This window comes from Malaclemys terrapin, chromosome 4 (assembly GCF_027887155.1).
Source record: "Malaclemys terrapin pileata isolate rMalTer1 chromosome 4, rMalTer1.hap1, whole genome shotgun sequence".
Taxonomy (NCBI): domain Eukaryota; kingdom Metazoa; phylum Chordata; order Testudines; family Emydidae; genus Malaclemys; species Malaclemys terrapin.
The window spans coordinates 115,603,811-115,627,143 of NC_071508.1; the positions used below are offsets into that span (position 1 = coordinate 115,603,811).

The 23,333-nt window shown below is 41.6% G+C and overlaps 1 protein-coding gene across 3 annotated transcripts in view; it reads right to left on the reverse strand.

The window, feature by feature from the left end:
- The window catches only part of CEP128 (centrosomal protein 128), a 409,764-nt gene that overhangs the window by 317,110 nt on the left and 69,321 nt on the right, over positions 1–23,333 (reverse strand). For all 3 annotated transcript variants that reach the window (XM_054028732.1, XM_054028729.1, XM_054028731.1), the window contains 2 exons: positions 18,847–18,979; positions 16,463–16,623 (listed from right to left, as the gene is read on the reverse strand). In XM_054028732.1, coding sequence (XP_053884707.1) covers positions 16,463–16,623; positions 18,847–18,979 — 294 coding nt within the window. The remainder of the gene's footprint in view (positions 1–16,462; positions 16,624–18,846; positions 18,980–23,333) is intronic.

Sequence of the window (23,333 nt, forward strand, 5' to 3'; positions counted from 1 at the left end):
TTATAGCCAGAGTCAAGGAAGAAGAAGTAAAGAGACTTAAAGGACATCAAAGAATCATCAGGTACTGCTTACTATTCAGATGGCTGTTAAACTGTCTAGCATCACAGCGTGCATACATGCTTCGCAGTGTAAGAAGGCACCCACCAGCAAACCAATCACCTCAGGACCATGCAGAGTCAATTTTGACTCCAGAAGAAGACGTAGAGGAACAGCCTGCAATACCTTACCATCTACGCTCTCGTAAGGGTTGCCAGAAGCAGACGAGGACCTAAAGCAAGGCCCAAAAAGAAGCAGTAGTGAGCCTAGCGCCTGCTGCCTGGTGGATGTAAAACCGTGACTGCGGTTCCCTCAGTTGAGGTTGTCAGAACCGGAAGGGCCTTGCCTCCAACATGAGCCTCTGGTGGCGCCTGTTCCTCGGCTGCTGGTGTCTTAAGGTCTGGGGAGTCCACAATGACAATTCTTTTATCCAGCAGCAAGTGTGGATAGCTCAGACCCTTAATATTTCTAATTGCTGGGTCTGCAGCCACATCCCAGCTCACTCTCAAGCTGGTGTTCCTGTCCTGGCAATCCCACTCAATTCCCCAGACCTCACTGGAGGACCTCGTCCGTTTAACAAAACATGGAACAATAATGACACTTGGGAAGCAGTGGGAATAAATGTATCTAAATGGATAAGTGTGATGGAGGGAAAAGGTCATTGGTGTTGGGTGTATAATGGGACAGGGCTGGATCTGGGAAAAAGTCATTGCCTTCAGCATATTGTGGCCAATGGTGTATGGGATTATTCGAACAAAACTAAAGAGTGGCGGGCCGGGTATGGGTATATGAATTTTTTCTCGACCTGGGATCAAACAGAAAAATCAATCTCCTGTTCCCCCCTACAGTAATCTTAGTGAAAACAATACAATCTTTCAATATCATGCAAATAACACCACTCCTCGTAAGGAGAATTACCCTGTGCCCTTTGGAGGATATTACTCCTCCTTTGTAGGCACCTATGTGACAAATGGGTGCAACCGACCCTTCCCAGCCTTAATAGGCCATCATTGGGTTTGTGGGACCAAAGCTTATACTGTGTTACCAGCTTACTGGTCAGGAATCTGTTATCCCGCCCAACTCTTCCCACAATTCCGAGTGCTAGGGTCTTTCCCATGAGAACACCTTCATAATTTCAGGCGAAGAAGAAGGGACTTATCAGATGCCCAATGGTATGTAAATAACATAAGCCCCTTGACCTGGGAAGAGGCCATTGGCGGTTCCCTTATCCCACTTGGGGGAGTAATACACGATGCAAAAAGGCTCCTAAGGTTACAAGCAGTAGTTGAAATAATGGCAAATGAAACTGGAGAGAGTTTAAAGACCCTGGCCAAAGAAACAGGGGCGATCTGACAGATGGCCCTCCAAAACCATCAGGCATTGGACATAGTGCTGGCGGCCAAAGGAGGGACCTGTGCTCTCATTAGAAAAGAATGTTGTGTGTTCATACGTGACAACACCAATGAGGTAATAGATTGTGCTAGTCACTTAGAACAAATCGCATATCTTCCCTATGAAGAGCTGAGTTCTTTATGGAAGTGGCTAAGTAACCTATTCAATTTCTCTGGCATAGAAAACTGGTTGTTTCAGGGAGCCCTGACTATCCTGTGTGGAATCCTAATGATTTTTGTATGCTTTCAGTTAATCTGCTGTTGTATCCAGAATTGTGTAAGGTATGCCACGCAGGTGACTGCCCCAAAACAGAGTGCTAATATGATGATGTTAAATATCACTGATGAACGAAGAGATAAAGAACTATTAATATGTGGAACCCAGTAATTGTTGGTCTTTGCGTAAGCTTGACCAAAAGGAGGGATTGTGAAAGTGAAATGAATTATATTAAAGAAATAGAATGAATTAAAGAATGCTGTATGTACCTTTAAGTAGAAATGAGAAATGCTGCAAGCCAGGGGGGCAGGAACGCAGACATTAACTGCTTAACTTGCCACTTAAGGGCAATTGGTGAAGCATTAGTCTTAGATCGATAAGAGTTAACAAGGAAGCAAGATATGCATATTGTGGTCCATGCATATTTTACAATTTTGCTCTCTCTGTCCCTTTGTTTAGTTCGCACCCTTTTATCTGTATAAATAAGACTGTTTGAATCTTGCATGGAGGCTCACATTATCTGAATGTATTAGCAGAGCGCTGTGCTAATAAAACAGAGTGGTCTGACAAACTATGAGTCCTGAGTCTAACTTTGACAAGGTGTAGGTCCTGCAGGGCCAAGGACCCAAAAGCAGGATTCCTCCCTTGACTATTTATATTACAGTATCATCCCTGAGGTGACAACCAAGCTCAAGACTCTATTCTGCTAGAAACTGTGAAATAACATAGGGAGAAACAACCCCAGCCTCAGAGAGTTTACAATCTAAAGCCAGAGAAAGGGTGGGAGGAAGGATGTATTATTATCTCCATTTTCTATATGAGGAATGAAGATCCTAGAGAGTAAATGACTTGTACAAGGTCACGGTGGGAGTCGTAGTAACACTGGAAACTGAACCCACAATCTCCAAAATCCCAGATATTGAATCTAAGCAATAATGTTTTGTAACTGTTTGGAGTGAGGACAATGTAACCATCTTGCATATATCTAAGATAAAAACATGCCATAATGCCTTGAATGGAATAAGCTTTGATATGGTCTTCTAATTTTAAACCAGCCTTACCATAACAGCCTGAAATGCAATCAACCATTTAGACATGGTCATCTTAATGACAACATTGCCCAGGGAAACAGTATTAAATGAATTAAGTTGGGTGCACTTTTTAAGGGCTTTAGTTTATGTCAAACAGAACCCCAAAAGAATATTTTATCCAAGTGTATTCAAAAGGGAATGAGGGGTTACAAATGGAACTGACAAATCCTTCAACTGAATGAATCCCAGCTCTGCAGGAAGACAGCGTACGATATGACTGGCTGGTTTTCCGGCTAGCCATCAGCGTCTTAGATACTCAGCTCTCATAGGGAAGGTGGAGATGGTGGCAGAAACATCCACAGAGAACATACTTTTTCCTCAATTGTCTTCAATATGAGGGAAAAGATTTGAGTTGTCTGCCATTTTCTTCATGTTAATGGTCTGAAGTGCATTCATGCACTCTGGGGAGAAAGGAGGGTCCAGTAATTAGGGTACTAGCCAGGGATTCAGGAGACTTGGGCTCATTTCCAGACTTCCTGTGTATTCTAAGGCAAGTCACTTAGTCTCTCTGTGCCTCAACTCCCTATCTGTAAAATAAGAATATGTGAGGTGATGAGTCACTCCTGTGATAGGCTCCAGCCAATCCCACAAGTCATGTGACTCCCAGACCAGGTATACAAGACCCACAGAGGAACATCAGCTCATTCTGCTCAATGTCACCCCAGAGCTTGGAACTCTCTTCTGTTTCAGGGTGGCAACAGACTCCCCAAGCCTTAGCATACTCCACCCATGCTCTCGCTCCAGCTCTGTTCCTAGTCCTGCTGCTGCCCTGCTCCAGCATCGCTGCAACCCCACCCCAGACTCCTGATTCCAGCTCTGACCACTAGGCATGACCATCTCCATCCCAGTTTCTGACAGAATAATAGTACTTCCCTTTTTCACCAGGGTGTTGTGAGGATAATTACATTAAAAAGTGTGAGGCACTCAGATACTACAGTGATGGGGGCCATAAATATAGCTAAAATAGAATGAGAGATTCTGCTGGTTTAACAAAGGCTAAAAAACATAGCATCCCTAATGGATAGGATTCCTAGCTCCATTTTCTTTTGACAGTGGCCCCTGAGGATTCCATGACTGGCACCAAAACAATGACCTACCGCCCATATGGTAATCCTTTTACTAGGGCTCTCAGCAAGATTTCTGGTGATTGCCGCCTGTTTGCTTACAGGTTTGGGCACACAATCACAACATTCATATCCTGAATTCTTTATATTGGCTGCCTTCACTGATATTATGTTAGCACTTCTAGGTTATAAAATCTTAGTGGCAATCCTGGCTACATCTGAGATCTCTTCCTTAAAGTCCACCCTTAATAACTCCCTAGTCTGCACACTCTAAACTTTTTTAAAAAACACCTTAAAACACAGTCATGCCTAGACACACACCTCGTCTTATGGTCATAATAAAAAATAGTTGGGAAAGTGGTGGTGTTGTTTTGTATAGGAGGGGGGAGGAGAATGATTCCCTCTCTTCCCCCTCAAAAACTTTCAATAAATGTTTATCTTCAGGCAGAATCCAAGTCTTGACAAATAGATTTTTTTAAAAATTTACAGTAACTCCTCACTTAACATTGTAGTTATGTTCTTGAAAAATGCAACTTTAAGCGAAACAATGTTAAGCAAATCCAATTTCCCCATAAGAATTAATGTAAATGGGGGGGGGTCTAGGTTCCAGGGAAAAAATTTCACCAGACAAAAGACATTATATACATATACAGTATAAGTTTTAAACAATGTAATACAGATATAAAGTTTTAAACAAACAATTGAATCCTGTACTCAGCAATGGTGCTTGTGAAGTTTGGTTGAGGTGGTGGATTCAGAGGGTGAAAGAGGGTGGATTGTCCGGCTGCTACTCTTACTTTTCTTTCCAAAGTGCCGGGGGGTGCTTAACCTCCGGCTCTGCCCCAGGCCCGCCCCCCCACTCCACCCCTGCCCCTTCCCCTGCCCTGCCTCTTCCCGCCCTTGCCCCACCCCCTCCCCCAAAGCATGCCACGTCCGCACTCCTCCCGCCCCCCTCCCCACAGCCTCCTGAATGCTGCAAAAAGAGTGGATTGCTGCAGGCAGGAGGCGCGAGGAAAGAGGGGGGAGGCGTTGATCTGCGGGACCTGCCGCAGGCGGGAGGCATGGAGGGGAGCTGTTGGGGGGCTGCCAGCCCACCCTGGTTCCAAGCCCTGACCCGCTAGCTCCAACGGGCTGCTCTTCCAGAGAATCCTGCAAGTAGTGAACAAAGTACTGTACTAGCAGGCGGAAGCCAAACAACATTATAAGTTAACATTGCGTAACTTTAAATGAGTACATTCTCCAATAGATCAGCAACGTAACAATGAAACGACATTAACCGGGACGACATTAAGTGAGGAGTTACTGTACTTATAATTGGATCCATATTTATTACTTTCCTCTTCAATCCCTTTTTATCTATAGGGATCCCCTTGATATTTATGGAATAACAGCGAATGTCAGAGCAGAGTTTGGACACATTCTCATTACATTCTTTTCGCTGTGTTTTAATTTGAAACCCAAGTCAAGAATTGAACCCAAACAAAGCAAAAAGGATAGTGCACTAATCTACTGTATTTCCACTAAGGACTTAATTTACAATAGTTTCAATTCAATTCCACAACATTTCATATGAGTGAATGAGTAATTTCATCTTTGTTAATAAGAATATGTATATTTCACTATTTGCATGTGTAACAATGGTTTTAACAATTAATAAATTAAAGCTAAATATTCCTATACTTATTAGTTTTATTTAAGAACCAAATCCTGTAACCTCTGTAATCTTATCTAAAGCCTAAATCAAGTCTACATTATCCCTTTCATCTTTTACACAATAACTGGTCAGCCTGTTCTGGGACACTGGAATTACAGACTTATTCAGCCTATAAAACTTTACAATACCTTACATTGTGTCCCAATTTCTCTAATCAGATTAATTTTTATTATTACTTTTTCTAAACAGTTTCACAGTTTAGTACTCTTAACAAAACTGTGGGAAAGACACTGGAACATTGATCTTAACTCTTATGTCACCAAAATAACATCAATCATTCTTATCCAGGTTTCTGTGCAGAAGATTTCAACTAAAAATATCTAGAGCATCTATAAGGAACTATTAAATTTAGATACTGGTTTATGGGACATAGTAGATTTTCCTTCCTGCTCTGTACTTCCAGACCCTCACTTTAAAAAAAAAAAAAAAAAAAAAAAAAAAACACACCAACATGACCATAAAACTTGAAATCAAAAATAAATTTTAGGTATATAAAATTCAATTGCAATGCATCACTCTTCAAAATGCTTATGACCATTTAAAGTTGGAGTGGGAGTAAGGATAAATCATCTGGTATAATTTATTATAAAAATCAAAGCTAGTACCTCATACCACAGTTAGCTACTGTAAGTAAAAACATTCTATGCTGACACAATCATAATGAGGCGCATCTCGCCCCATTTTATCCATCATATTAGTCATTTAAGGAAGTTTCTCTATGTTATTTTCTCTTCCTGCACAAGTATCTTGGCAATAGTCACCAGTTTCTAGCGATAATGGTTATGGCTTGCCACTCTATCACTTTCAACGTTTAATCTAAAATTATATATCTTATTATTTCTCTCCTTAAGTTTCTTCAGTGAATGCAAAATTCAAATATTAGTTTATTTCAGTAAGACTGACTCCAAGATGATAGAGAAGAGACACAGATTAAATAAGAAGAACAGGAGTACTTGTGGCACCTTAGAGACTAACAAATTTATTAGAGCATAAGCTTTCGTGGACTACAGCCCACTTCTTCGGATGCATCCGTAGTCCACGAAAGCTTATGCTCTAATAAATTTGTTAGTCTCTAAGGTGCCACAAGTACTCCTGTTCTTCTTTTTGCGGATACAGACTAACACGGCTGTTACTCTGAAACTTGTCAGATTAAATAAGGGAGAACCACTGATCAAGGACGCTTGGTATTCTTATGAATAAAAAATGCCTAACCAAGGTTAATGAGATTCAACTTGACATTAAAAGAACAGAAGAATTTATTTTGTATGGCCAGTATATATGGTGATTTAAGGTTTTGGGTAAGTTTTGAAAAGTACATTATGAAAACTCAAGTTAGCTTCTTCTAATTTGGGTTGAAAACGCTACCTTCCCGTTTTTCCTCAAGCATCAAACTATTGCTTGTATTGTTGGGCAAAAACTTATGCAGTCACGAAGGCAGAGCTAATATCCATGAAAAGATTTCAACTTTCCAGGAATAATTTGTGTTTTTAAGCAAATGTCATAAGAAAAATATATATATAAACCTTATCAACATGCACTATTATATAACACTAATTCAATGTTTAAGACCTAGTCAAACATAGTTCCTGCAGTGTCTGCTGGTCAGTGATTATAAATGGATTTTCCACTTGCTATGTTTCTTTTGATGCAAGCAATTTAAAAAATAACCATCTTTGTGGATTTTTAGACCTCTTAACTGATCTGTATTATTCGTCAGTTATTCTCTATTTGAATGCCACCCTCTTATTAATAAAAGGGAAGGCCATTAACTGAATTTTAGCTGAGGACAAAATTAATTCAGACGCTACAAATTGCTTTTAAGTTTGAAAACGTGTACATTAACAAACATTAAGTCTACATAGCAATTAAACACCCGCAGCTAGCCCATATCAGCTGACACAGGCTTGTGGGGCTCAGGCTGCAAAATTGTGAAGGAGAGGAGCATCCCAGAGCCCAGGCTCCAGCCTGAGCCCGAAAGTCTACACTGCAATTTTACAGCCTTGCAAATCTAAGTCAGCTGACACGGACCAGACAAAGGTGTTTAATTGCTGCGTAGACATACCCAAAGAGGCAATCCTACAGCAATCTATCCTTCCCCTCTCCCCTCAAAAATCCAATACAGTCATAGTGGAATGGTCCACGCTCAACAGTTACACTGTTCAACAGGCCCACTTTATTCAAGATTTGGCCCCCCGCAGGGCAGTTGGACTTGGGCTTGTGCTTTGGCTCTGGCCCCCGGCCCAGGGCGGCGGGGCTTGTGCAGGTTCAGGCTTCAGTGCCCCCTCCTAGGGTCATGTAGTAATTTTTGTTGTCAGAAGGGGGTCATTATTAAGTTATTTGTTAAACTTGAGCGCTTTTAAAAAAATTATATTTCATTAGCCTGGGAATTTTATCTTAAATACAGCACTCTAAAAGCAAATTTTGCTAGCACCAATTTGAGTGGGATCCATAAATATGTTAACACAAGCAACAACAACAAAAAATCAATATTTCTCATCCAGTTTTGTAAATATAAGCATTTTGAACACAAAGTTAAGCCTCTAGATATCTTACCATCCCAGTTTAGCTTAGAAAAGTCCTCAACCTAGTACTTCTAATAACAGATGACAAATTCATTACTAAAAACAGGTCCTGGGAAAAATGGAAGTTTAATTTTTCTGAGCAGAGAGTCCATATTTGATATAATTTGATTACACAATAATAATGGAAATTAAGCAGTTTGTTTCAGATGCAATCCTATATTGATTTTAATGCTGCAGTTCTTATTGTCCATTTATGCTATCGAAACTTAATTAATAATAAGCACTAGTGTACGGCACTTCAAAGAACAATAGACAGGTTTTAAGAGTATTTTTTAAAGAATTGCACCAAGTTATTTTTATACTTTGTTATCTAGCTTTCTAAAAGTGTTATATACTTCAGAATCTAACTGGTTACTCATTATTGATATATCAAAGTCCTTAATAATATAGGACACGAGTACTTTCAGCCAGGAGGATAACTTGTAACCTCATATAGTGTAAAAGCAAGTAGGTTGTCCTTGTTGGTTGCCCTAATGGTTAGTCTGAAACAGACCAGTAGTAGATCCATGGAGAGGATTCTACCTCTGAGCAGAAAACCCTTCATTAGGATGCCCCTCATAACCATGAATATTTTCCTGTTCAGCTCTGTTACCTCAATCATTTAACTCCTTCTGTGCAAATCTAGGCTATTTGTTTGTAGGTGGAGAGGGGAAACCTGAAGCTGGTAGTTGGTTGTTGGCAATGTGGCTTAGCTTTCAGTTAATAGGTGTACCAGACCCAGGAGTCCGAAGAATAGAATGAAATTATTTTAATACAGAATTTAATAATTCAGTACATCTCAATATATTTCAGATATGCTAGCTGCCACCTATCACCATAACATCTGAACACTTTCCACATGAAATCACTAGTAATAGCTAAGTTCCTAGATAAGCCTGCAAATATATAAAATCTCCTTATGTTCTCCCTTTAAAATGAGATTGTCTGATACTGTTTTCCAAATTCTCTCACTAATAAAGATCTTAATTTACTGTCAATGAATTTACATACATTATGTCCCTTTATGGCTTACATGCTAGATGAAATAATATAATAATTATTAAGAGACACTTTTCTAAATTCCAAAAAAAATTGCATGGATTTTTAGCCCCAAGACTGACTCTCATTTAAGTCAATGAATGTCAAGTGACTACTAAAAGCATATGCAATGTTTTTAAAATCTACCCCTTATTTCTCCTGATTGGCATAATAGACACACTCTAAAAGAGTTTATCCTTCAGGGACTTTACCAGAAGTGACAAAATTGGAGTAAGTTCAAAAATACAGATCTCAGGATCTAAAAATTTATGATGATATGACATTTCAGTTAATAACACTGGTCTACAATTTTTGAGAAGTCGTCTGCTTCAGAGATAAAATGTGCTATTTATTATGTATTTTGATGTGCTGAATTCAAATATGACAATTAAAACAACTGATTGGCTACTGTTTCTAAGATATTTAAGTTTTTACATTTTATGTCTATGTATATTGTGTAGATAGTAGAGTTTTAATCATAAATTGTTTATGTGTTTATGGTTGCTTTACATGATAATATTTCACCTGTCCTGTTTGTGTAACACTTTAAAAATCAGCAAAAGGGTTATATAAATAAAATTTATTATGAAACAAAAGGCAAAAAACTATGAAGTACATAGTTTAGTCCTATTCAGTCTCTACTCGGCGCTTCTTGGTTTGTCTCTTGTATTCATTAAATGGAGCATCTCTTGGCACTGTCCAGCAATAGTCTGCAAGCATTGATGGGCTCCATTTGCCCTGATAGTGTTTCTCCATTGTTGCAATGTCCTGGTGAAATCGCTCGCCATGCTCATTGCTCACTGCTCTGCAGTTCGGTGGAAAAAAATATAGATGAGAGTGCAAAAAAATGCATCTTTAGTGACATGTTGCAACCAAGGCTTTTGTATGCCTTGAGGAGGTTTTCCACCAACAACCTGTAGTTGTTTGCCTTGTTGTTTCCGAGAAAATTTATTGCCACTAACTAGAAGGCTTTCCATGCCGTCTTTTCCTTGCCATGCAGTGCATGGTCAATTGCATCATCTCGAAGAAGTTCACGAATCTGAGGACCAACAAAGACACCTTCCTTTATCTTAGCTTCACTTAACCTTGGAAATTTTCCATGGAGGTACTTGAAAGCTGCTTGTGTTTTGTCAATGGCCTTGACAAAGTTCTTCATCAGACCCAGCTTGATGTGTAAGGGTGGTAACAAAATCTTCCTTGATTCAACAAGTGGTGGATGCTGAACACTTTTCCTCCCAGGCTCTAATGACTGTCGGAGTGGCCAATCTTTCTTGATGTAGTGGGAATCTCTTGCACGACTATCCCATTCGCAGAGAAAACAGCAGTACTTCGTGTATCCGGTCTGCAGACCAAGCAAGAGAGCAACAACCTTCAAATCACCACAAAGCTGCCACTGAGGTTGGGCATAGTTTATGCACCTCAAAAGTTGTTTCATGTTGTCATAGATTTCCTTCATATGGACTGCATGACCAACTGGAATTGATGGCAAAACATTGCCATTATGCAGTAAAACAGCTTTAAGACTCATCTTCGATGAATCAATGAACAGTCTCCACCCATCTGGATTGTGAACGATGTTGAGGGCTGCCATCACACCATCGATGTTGTTGCAGGCTACAAGATCACCTTCCATGAAGAAGAATGGGACAAGATCCTTTTGACGGTCACGGAACATGGAAACCCTAATATCACCTGCCAGGAGATTCCACTGCTGTAGTCTGGAGCCCAACAGCTCTGCCTTACTCTTGGGTAGTTCCAAATCCCTGACAAGGTCATTCAGTTCGCCTTGTTGTATGAGGTGTGGTTCAGAGGAGGAGGATGAGAGAAAATGTGGGACCTGTGACACTGATGGTTCAGGACCAGAAGTTTTATCCTCTTCCTCGTCTGACTCAAGTGAGAATGATTCTGGTGCATCAGGAACCAGCAGTCCTTCTCCGTGGGGTACTGGACGAATAGCTGATGGAATGTTTGGACAATGCACAGTCCACTTTTTCTTCTTTGACACACCTTTCCCAACTGGAGCCACCATGCAGAAATAACAATTGCTGGTATGATCTGTTGGCTCTCTCCAAATCATTGGCACTGCAAAAGGCATAGATTTCCCTTTCCTGTTCAACCACTGGCGAAGATTTGAAGTGTTGCAGCATATGTGTGGGGCCCACCTCTTGTCCTGATCTCCAATTTTGCGGCCAAAATAAAGGTAATAGGCTTTCTTAACCATAGTGGTTATACGGCGCTTTTGTGATGCAAAAGTCACTTCACCATAAAACATAGCAGAAGTTATCTGCACTGTTCACAGAAGTACGAGACATCTCTGCTCACTTTGGCTAAACAGAAATGTGTCCCTTTGCAAAATCAAACACCGACAAATAAGAGAGCATGACACTGTATGATTTCTAGAGCTGATATAGGGCAATTTGTTCAGCAGAGTGATGTAAGCTTCATTATGATTGCATCATCCATGACTTCTAGGAATAACATGATGCAATTCATATCATGTATGATGCAATACCAGCTTCAGATTTCATCATTCATTGTTTTGCCTAAAAAGCAAGTACTGTCCAAACCCAGTCATAGATTTATTCCTAGATCCAGTCAAAGATGTATTTTAGTCATTTCTGGTTTAAATTGAGATCCCTTCCCTTTATAACTCACTTATCCTCCGCCATTCCCAGTCAAGGGTCGTATATACTGACCCAATAGCATATCTTGAAAACTAGAGCCAATCAACAACTTTAAGCATAATTTTCGTTCTCAGTGACCGAGAATTAGTAAAGTTTGACTACATTTATTTCAGAAGCATTTTGGCTGTAGAGCAGTGTAATCAATCAATACAAAACTTTCAATACGTAGAGTGCACATTTCTACTTAGATGTAGGCTCCTTGACAGAGGGACTGTGTCTTCATTCTTTATGCAAGAAACCATGCACATATAAAACACTATATACAGATGATTAATAATTGCACTGATACTTTCCTTACATAGAACTATGGTTTGAAAGACAAATTTGCATTTCTATTCTTTAATTCTTCAAAGGTTTATTGTAGTTATAGTGCAGCAGAAGTACAGCAGTACTAGAATATACTGTCTCAGATAAGATACCTCAGGAGTCCAGTTTTAGCTCAAAAATATTATGGAGCTGGGGCGTGATACTTTTGGTCTGAGAAATGGGATCAAGCAGTAGATCTCTAAACACTCCCAAGAAACATTCCACAGAGCATCGATAGCAGCCTCTTAGAATGTCAGATCTATATTTTCACAAAGATGTGTAATAGGTGTTAACCAAAAGGAGCAAAAAGAGGGGGAAGAGGAGGAGAAAACCAGACAATGAAAGCAAGGGCAATGGCACAGACTCAGTTGCCAAAAGAAGGAGAATAAGACAGAGGTGAAAATTCTGCAAGGTAATAACACTGTTCAAAGGGGTTTAGAGAATAGATATCAAAGGAGGGTCAGAGTGACTATTTCAGTGATATTCAGACTGAGGCTTTGCAGCACATATTAAAACACTGTGTGATTTTAATTATTAGCCTATCAGGATGCTTTTACTATGTTAACAATTGTAGCTGATAAAATAATAATACTTGGTCAGTCATTTTGCTGTGAGAATAATATGTGTGTGTGTGTGTGTGTGTGTGTGTGTGTGTGTGTGTGTATGTATGTATACACACACACACACACACACACACGGCTGGATTTAGGGGCAGGTGACCCAAGCGACCACCTGAGGTGCCAGGCTTGGGGGACACCGGGCTCAGGGTGCTGTTTTTGTTGTTAGCGACAAAAAGGAAAATAGAACATTTGAAGTAAAATGTTTCATGTATTCCATATGTGATTCATTTTCACTAACCCCTGAGAATATTCTAGACCTTTGTGGAATCTCATGGAACCTTCCAGACTTTTTGAGAACTACATTTTCCTTGAACCTCCTAGAATGTTGTCAGCCATGCCCTTATGAGTATACAAGGCACAGGATAGTCTGAACCTTGTTTTATGGTGTAATTGTGAAAGTTTATTTGTGTTTTAAGATTTGAAGAGTGTAAGTAGTGACTAACGAAGGACATTTTTAATGAGACACCAGAGATATTTAATGAACCCCTATCCATGAAACAATATAAAAGAAATATTATTACTTCTTTTGTCATGTTTAATACATATTGTTTGATTACTTTCTAAGACTGCGGAACACAGACTTTTGCTGTCCCTAATACAGTCTGTTTTCCCCCAAAGAAGCCTTCAGGAGCTCAGTATAGAAAGCAAAAAACTCCATTGCAAAGTAGTTTGCAGCAAGGGGCAAATTTGATGGGAAAATATCTGAAACAGAACAACATAGACCAGGCTTTAGGCAGTAGCGATCATCCCAGTGCAGGAAAAATTGAGGAGTGAAGTCCTATTACTAAGGAATTAACAGATTTACCTAATGATAAAGAATGAAAATGTAAAGAAAGTGATGGAGAATCGTCCAGTTTTCCTGGTGGCATAAAGGAGAGTGATGATAGAGAAGAATTGGCTCACATGAAAAGGAGAGTAATGACAAAGAAAAATCTGGTTTACATGAAAAGGAGAGAAATGATGAAGAATCTGCCACACATGATGACAGAAACAACGAGAAAAACTGCACACCACAAATTGATATATCAAAAGATCCTGCTTTATGGCCAGTGATCCTAAGCTCTGCCATACAATTTTGAACAGGACAGGCAAAGTCGAGGATATGACGTTTCCAGTAAATGAGCAGAAGCAACTCTTCTCAAAGTCACACTGCAAAAGAGTACTCAAGAATGGTGAGAAACAGAATCGGCATTGGCTAGTTTACTCAAAATCAACTGACAAACTGATCTATTTTTCTTGTAAAATATTTAACAAGAATGCCAAATTGTTGCTTGTGCTTTCTGGGTACAATTGCTGGCATAATTTAGCTGATGCTCTGAAGCAACATGAAAAGTCACCGGGTCATTTTACGGCCCAATCCAAACGGACGCGAGTCGAGTCCAGGCTCAAGCTGAATAAATGCAAAGATGCAGAAAACCAGTACATTATTCAATGTAGAAACCGAGAATTGGAGGAACGTGTTCAAGCATCTGATCTGAATTACCCTCTTCCTTGCAAAGAATAATTTGGCTTTCTGGGGCTCGTCTGATATATTGTTCACTGAACATAAAGGTAATTTCCTTGGTTTGGTAGAGCTCCTTGGGAAATAGGACGATGTCATGTGTAAGCACCTACATCAACTAGTTTGTAAAGAAGCTATAGACCATTACTGCAGCAAAACAATTCAAAACTAATTGATTGACTTTATGGCAAGGAATGTGCTTAACAACATATTGATGCAGCTCAGCAAAGCAAAGTACTATGCTGTAATAATGGACTGCACTCCCGACATTAGTCACAGTAAAAAAAGATGTCATTTACAGCAAGATTTGTTGACAAGGATGGGTGTAGCCAAGTAAAGGAACACTTGATCTGTTTCCAGTCTGGACAACTCTACTGGAAAAGCCTACCAGAACTGTTTATGAACGTTATGAATGAGAATAAAATAAAGCTTCAGGATTGCCATGGCCAAGGCTATGACTATGGCACAAACATGAAAGGAAGAAACAGTGGCATCCACGCAAGGATCCTTGAATTGAATCCAAGAGCTTTCTTTATGCCTCGCAGCTGCTATTCCCTCAACCTGGTTGCGTAAGATGCAGCATCATCTTCTTTAGATTCAGTATCTCTCTTTGGAGTACTGCAAAGGATATATGTCTTGTTTTCAGCATTAACTATCAGGTGGAAGATATCACAATGTCACAAATCTGACCCAGAAGCCACTAAGTGACACTCGCTGACAGAGTTGCATTGACAACGTAAGGTCAGTGAGGTACCACGTGACTGTTGTTTATGACGCCCTGATGGAACTGGCGCAGTTGAGAAGAGGCCAGAATTCAACACAAGGCGCAAAGCCCAGGAAACCAGATCACTGACTTCAAATTTCTGGTCTCAATTGTGGTTTGGCATGATATCCTGTTCAAGTCAATGTTGTAAATAAGGCATTACAAACTCAGTAGATGGACATTGTGACCACTACTACTTTGATGAGAAGCTGACTTGGTTTCGTTGTGGCCTACAGAGACAACACATTTGAACATGTCATCACAGCTGCCAAAGAAATGGCAGAAAACTTAGGAGTTGAGCCTGACTTTAAGGAAACTCATATTAATCATAAGAAGAAACAGCTTGGTTACAAGGGCAGAGATTTGGTGATAGGAAGCTTGGATGAAAAATTCAAGAGGGAGGTTTTTTGGTTGCTCGTTGACACTGCTCAAGTGTCCATCAAAGAAAGGTCTGGACAAATGAAGCACCACAAAAAGACCTGGAAGTTTTTGTATGACCTTAGTAAGCAGGAAAACACTTGAACAATTGTACGGACCTTCACCAGACTCTGACACATGGGGAATGTTCAGATGTCAGTGATGAAAACCTCTGTGTTGAACTGGACAACAGCGATCACATTTTGCAACAGAGGAAGCACTCTCCACTCCAAGTTCTCCTATTCAGTCATGATGCAGAGCTGGAGAACACTTTTCCTAATGTGTAGATACTTTGAGGATTCTGCTCACGCTGCCGGTAATAATCGCAAGTGGTGAGCGCAGGTTTTTGAAGCTCGAGCTCATTAAAACATATTAAATTGCCGATGGCCAATGAAGAAACTGACATCGCTTGCTATTCTATTGCTTGAAAATGGCATTGTCCAGTTTTTGGATCTCTGATGCTGTGCTTCAGTTCGGGAGGGCAAAAGGCAAGAAGAGCAACTTTTTGAACTAAAGGATAGGGTTAACATTCTAAGGCTGTCACTTACTGTAACACTATTTAATACTGGTCCACCCAATGTTCAATTTCTTCATGTTAGTACATTTCAGTTATTCTTAAAATTTAAAAAAAGTTTCTATAAACAATTCTTTTTATTTGCTTACATGTGGCATAATTTACAGTTCCTAGTGTACAAATTTATCATCTTATGAGACAGGGATAAATCATGCATGCAAATCGTGTATCAAAGTCAGGAAATGGGCTACAAAAGCAATAAAAAATAAGGTATTCAAAAGTTTAACAAATGGAGGGGGAGCACCTAAGATGCTCTTCACCTGGGGCCCCATCTGTTCTGGGGCCAGCCCTGTATATACATAAATGAAACAATGAATTCACATTACTGTGGCTCTTTTTTTTTAAATGTTAACCGCTAATATGGCTCCTGAACCACTAAGATCTGAGTATCACTGGAATATTTGTTTTGGAGATTTATGTCACCACCCAACCTAGCACATCACCTACCACAAACACATGGAAACTACTTATAAAGAAAATGTTACCTCTATGTGCATTGCAAGTTGTGCTTTCTCCTTATCCTTGTGCTCTATGCAACGCTTCAACTCCTCTACCTCTGACATGACAGCACTATGATTCAGCTTTGCTCTTAACTCCAGGATCTGTTTCTCCAATTCTTGCTTCTCCCGCTCAGACCTTTCAACAACTACAAAACAATGTGAGCCATTTGTGAACAAACAAATAGAATTGATATGCCAAATGAAAGCACTAAAATCTAGAAAATAAAATTTCTCATTCCTATCTTCGCAGTACTATTTTCTTCTTCCCATATAAATTATGGGGTATTAATGGTAACATATGAATATCCCACAACTATTGATTTTATTAGTGATGATACTGAAAGTTAAAAGTATGATTTCATAGCTAGGGAGATATTAGCCTTCTATTCACTGCAGCCAAGCCATTTCATGTTCTCTTCCTCCTTTGTAGGCAGATTTAATATAGGAGTGAAAAAAACATGGATGAAATGGGAGTTTTACCACTGACTTCCAACAGAGCCAAAATTTAACCACATTAAGGTAAAGTCACAAGATCTGGATGCTATACTATTAGAGAAGAGTACTTTATAAAAAACTGTCACGATGTATCACTTTTTACTATATCTAGGTAAGTATGTGAAGTTTCCATTCTTATCAAGAACTTATAACGTAAATTTCTAACTAAAAATTGCAGTAATTATATCAGCAGTTCCTCAGCTGACAATCAAGGTTCTTCAGTTTATAACCCATTAGAAATTCAGAAAACCTCAATCCCTACCCCTTTGCATAAGTCTCTGTTCTATCCCCAAAAACAACAAGGAGTCTGGTGGCACCTTAAAGACTTTAAGGTGCCACCAGACTCCTTGTTGTTTTTGTAGATACAGACTAACACGGCTACCCCCTGATACTTGTTCTATCCCCAGACTACTTTCTGTTGAAACGTTTGCTTAAAACTCTATTCCTCTTTTTGGTAAAATTGCTCCAGGACAGGTTTTGTTTCTTCCTTTGCATTTTTATAGCAACTTTTTATAGCATAGTTATTATAATTGCAAAACAAGTGGTGGAAAGGAATTTTAAATGTGCAATATAAGGCTCTCATACTATTGTCACAAATAAGTTCAATTTTAAGCAAAATGGTCACTTTATCAGGTGGTTCAAAAATGGCTAACAATTCACCCTCTTCTGAAAAAACGAAGTATTTGCTACAGGGCTATAGGTTCTTCAGTTTTCTGAGGAAGGGAAGATTTTTATAAAAAATCACAACTCTATTTTAATGACCATAAGACTCTGTCTGGATGCAAGAGGAATTAAGCAGCTGTAAAATGAAGTTACAAAAATAGAAAGTAGGACTTAACCAAGCTGATGAAAGATTCATTGGGATATTGAACCTACCCTAGAGACCACCTAAATCACACAGAAGTGTGTCACTATACATGATAGACCATAGTGACCCCCAGAAGATATTGACTTTTTTAAAAACACACAAGTCAAGATGCATTTAGAGAGCTTAAGTACAGATCAATTTGTAATTTTTTATCCAAAAATACTTTAGAGACATTATGGCCTACTGTGCAATTACCTCTTGAGATTTTAAATACACCTCTACCCCGATATAACACAAATTCGAATATAATGTGGTAAAGCAGTGCTCCGGGGGGGGCGGGGCTGCGCACTCCTGTGGATCAAAGCAAGTTCGATATAACGCGGTTTCACCTATAACGCGGTAAGATTTTTTGGCTCCAAGGACAGCATTATATCGAGGTAGAGGTGTATATTTTTAAAATTCAGAATACCATGACCTATTTTCACATTTCTAAGATGTCGCAAATACAAGCATTAACTGAATGTGATTGAAACTATATTTTCTACTTCTCCCTAGAATAAGTTGTCATTTCTGAAGGATAATTTGGAGGTTTAACAGGCAGTTTAGCAGCCTTCTTAATTAAGGAAAAATCTACACAGTGAGGTGAATCTTGCACTGTGCTGCAATATGTCAAGAGAAACTCATGATAGGTAGAAATAGTCTTTTTCTGAAATGTTGGTATCAAAATTTTTATAGTAAATCTTTTGATACTATAAAAACGGTTCAAAATTTCTCTTCTGTGAAGAAACCATTGATTCTGCTCAATTTAATAATCCTATAAATTTAGAATTTTTTAAAAAATAACCATTATGAAGATAATGTATTTCAGTCTTCTCATAACTTTTGTTTCTCATAACTACTTAGCTACTAACATCTGACACCAGTACAAACAAAAGTTAATTGAGCCAAGAAGATAACTAGCTATATTAGTCCAACCAACAGAGGATTTAGAGTACAACTCAAAGACAGATATCATTCTCTTGCAAAGTCGTAAATTTATGTCCCGAAAAACAGGAAAAGGCTGTACCTGATCTAATTCTCCTGTCGTCCTCTTGCTCATCATGACAGCTTTGGCGGTGCATGGCAACCTGTGAAACTTGATGCTGCAAATCCATGCGGTCTGCTTCTGCTTTCAGTAATTGGGAATGGAGATCCTCAATCTAACAAATAGACAAGTACCAAACATTTAATAAAACAAAACAAAAATGCAAACAATTCTACCAAACACCATAAACATTAAAAGACTTGATATAATTACCACGTCTTTAGCAGATCCCTAAGTGCTCAGAAAGGGCAAGCATAAAAGAAATGAAAGTTCATTCCTAGATATGGTCAGAAAGGAATAATCAAAATACCGGATGAGCTAGTATAAATCATCACATTGGCAGTTGCAAGGAAAGGCGTTAATCAAACCAAGCCATGTTCTAATCATTCTCACATGCTGTAATTGACTTATTCTATCTCTATATCTGATTCTAGTGGGAGGAGGGGAGGCAACAGATTGCAGTCATCAGAAGTGTGATATTAACATATCAATGCTTCCTTAGTATAAGAGGATTCTGCAGCTCACTTTCATTTTCTTTCTGAATATATTGTATGTCATATATTAACAATACTGTACAATATTAACAATACAAAGAACATTTGATAGAGCACCATTAACGTGTGTGTTAAAACAAGACAAGCACAGAAACAGAATTAAAGCAAAAAATATTATTCTTAATCCACCTCACTGTGCCTAGGTATTTCAGCATGTATGAGACATATCTTCTGAGGTACCTACACACAATGGGCTGAGTTCAAAATAAAACAACAGTACAGATTTCTGAGTTGAAAATGCTAACAAAAGTCAAACAATGAATGCTAATGGAACTGAGCCCCAAATCCCCCTCAACCAATTTCATCTCTTTTTCTAGCTCTCCAAAAAAAAGAGGGGGCAGGTAAAGCACTGAGTAAATAGGGAGAGTTTCTGATACTATAAAATATCAGAGGGGTAGCCATGTTAGTCTGTATCCACAAAAACAACAAGGAGTCTGGTGGCACCTTAAAGACTAACAGCATTTCGTCTTATATTTGGGCATAAGCTTTTGTGGGTAAAAAACTCACTTCTTCAGATGCATGGTGTGAAAATTGCAGATACAGGCATAAATATATATTGGCATATGAAGAGAAGGGAGTTACCTTACAAGTGGAGAACCAGTGTTGAAGGCCCATTCAGTCAGGGTGGATGTGTTCTATTCCCAATAATTGATGAGGAGGTGTCAATATCAAGAAAGGGAAAATTCCTTAGTCCGCTCCAGGTAAAAGGCCAGAGTCTGTCTAACATCCAGCATGTGGAGGCGGCGCTCCTCACTGAATGCATGGGGCTTGGTGCAGAGGACTGGCAGGAAAATATCCTGACCCACGTGGTAGGTGGAGACCACCTTCGGGAGGAACGAAGGATGTGGGCGGAGCTGGACCTTATCCCTATGGAACACTATGTACGGGGGCTCGGAAGTCAGGGCCCTGAGTTCCGAGACCCATCTAGCAGACGTGATCATCACCAGGAAGGCTGGCTTCCACAAGAGGTGTGACCAGGAGCATGTAGCTAACGGCTCGAAGGGGGGGAACCGTCAATCGGGCTAACACCAAGTTCAGGTCCCACTGTGGGACTGGGGGCCTAACGTATGGGAAGAGATGATCCAATCCCTTAAGGAATCAGCCAGTCATAGCATGGGAGAAGACCGTGTGCACCTGCACCGGCGGATGGAAGACCAATATGGCTGCCAAGTGCACCTTGATGGATGAGGGCGCCAGGCCTTGGGCTCTAAGGTGCAGGAGGTTGTCTAAAATGAGCTGGATCAGGGTAGCCAGGGGGGAAACACCCCGCTCAGCCACCCACTGGGAAAACCGAGACCACTTTGCCAAGTAGACTCGACGCGTGGAGGGTCACCTGCTTTCCAAGAGGACGTGCTCAATCCCCTCCGAGCAAGTCTTTTCCTCCCGGCCTAACTATTGAGCAGCCACACTGTGAGGTGGAGTGCTGTTAGGTTGGGGTGGAGGAGGCAGCCCTTGTCCTGGGAGAGCAGGTCCGGGAAGGATGGCAACGGCCACGACAGGGCGACCGCCAGGCTTGTGAGGGTCCTGTACCTATGTTGCCTGGGCCACGCTGGGGCAATCAGGAGGACCCGGGCCCTGTCCGTCTTTATCTTTTCTAGGACCTTGCCGATCGGCGGGATCAGGGGAAAGGCATAGAGAAACTGGCCTGACCAGGATAGGAAGAAGCCATCGGAGATAGCGTCCATTCTCAGTCCCCTCCAGAGCAGAAATGGGGACACCAGCAGTTCTGCCGAGTCATGAACAGGTCCACCTAGGGAGTTCTCCACTCTTGGAAAAGTCTGTGTACCTCTGGGTGTAGAGACCACTCGAGCCGAGAGGAGAAGGCTCGGCTCAGGTGATCTGCCCGCGAATTCCGGGCACCTGGTAGGTGGTAGGCCTGTAGGCAAATGTCATGGGCTATCCAGAAGTCCCACAGCCTGAGGGCTTCCTGGCAGAGGAGCGGGCCCTGCCTTGCCTGTTGATGTAAAACATCGAGGCCATGTTGTCTGTGAGAACGCTGACCACTCTGCTCTCCAGGTGCGAGCGAAAGGCCATGCACACCAGCCGGACCACCCTGAGTTCCTTGACATTATTATGCAGGGCAAGGACCTGCGCAGACCACAGACCTTGGGTCTGAACGTCCCCCACATGGGCTCCCCACCCCAGGTCCCAAGCGTTGGACACCAGCTCCACCAACGGGGGCCTGCCCCTGAATGGGACCCCACAGAGCATTTTCCTGGGAAGGACCACATTGTAGGGAGGCGATCACCGGCTCGGGCACAGGGAGGACTTTGTCCATCCTGTCTCTGGCCTGGGAGAACATCGAGGCCAACCAGAACTGGAGGGGCCTCATCCTGAGTCTGGCGTGGCGAACCACATGTATGCATGCCAACATGTGACCCAGGAGCTGGAGACACGCTCTGGCTGTTGTTACGGGAAACCTTATGACTGTGTTGATAAGCCCTTTCAGGGTCTCAAATCTGTCCAGTGGGAAGGAGGCCCTGGCCGACGTGGCATCCAAGACTGCCCTGATAAACTCTATGCGCTGTACCGGGACTAACATGGACTTGGTGTCGTTCACCGACAGGCCCAGAGTGGCACACATTGACAAGAGGAGCACCACATGATCCCGCACCTGCGACCGGAAGCTGCCCTTGACCAGCCAGTCGTCCAGATAGGGGAAGATCTGGACCCCATGACGTCTAAGGTAGACCGTCACCACAGACATGCACTTTGTGAATACCCTGGGAGCAGTGGACAGGCCAAACGGAAGGACCGTAAATTGGTCATGTTCCTGCCCAACCGTGAAACGGAGGAAATGCCTGTGCCCCTCGAATACATGGATGTGGAAGTACGCGTCCTGCAGATTGAGGGCGGCATACCAGTCCCCGGGATCCAGGGAGGGGATGATGGAGGCGAGAGAAACCATGAGGAACTTGAGCTTTACTATGTACTGGTTCAGGCTCGCAGGTCCAGAATGGGCCTGAGCCCCCCTTTGGCCTTCGGGATAAGGAAATAGCAGGAGTAGTACCCCTTGTGTTTGAACTCCACTGGCACCACTTCTACCGTTCCTAAGCCAAAGAGCCGCCCCACCTCCTGCTCGAGCAGAGCCTCGTGAGAGGGGTCCCCCCGGAGGGACGGGGGCGGAGGGTGGATGGGCGGGATAGAGGTAAATTGGAGGGTGTAGCCCCGGGAGATGGTGTTGAGGACCCATTGGTCCGAGGTCAGCCACGACCATTCCTCGAGAAAAGCACACAACCAGTTGGAGAAGGGAAGCTTTATTGCGGGTGGATCCCTGATGTGAACTGGTAGGTCGCCGTTTCCCCACCTGTTTGCCCTGGGAGGACCAGGCTGGGGGCCAGACCGGGACTGCCTCTGCGGATGTTTCTTATAGTCCCGCGACTTTTTATAAGCGGGCTCATATTTTGAGTGGGTGGCATGGATAGGAGCCTGCTGCGGCTTAAACTTAGGTCTAGCCGGAGCCAGAACATAGAGGCCAAGTGTCTTAAGCATAGTGCAAGAATCTTTCAGGCCGTGCAGCTTCACGTCCATCTGTTCCGCAAACAGAGCCTTTCCATCAAACGGGAGGTCCTGCAAGGAGTTCTGCGCCTCACTGGACAGCCCAGATAGCAGGAGCCACGATGCACTCCTCATGGACACCACGGAGGCCATGGACCGTGCAGCCATATCTGCCGCATCCAACGCTGCCTGCAGGGTTGCCCTGGCAGCCACTGTACCCTCCTCCACCAGAGCTTTGAACTCCTTCCTGTCATGCTCCTGGAGGGAGTCCTCGAATTTGGACAGAGAGCCCCACAGATTGAACTCATACCAACCCAGGAGAGCCTGATGGTTCGCCACCCGTAACTGGAAACTCAAGGATGAATAAACTTTTCTCCCAAATAAATCCAGCCTCCTTGAGTCTTTATTTTTCAAAGT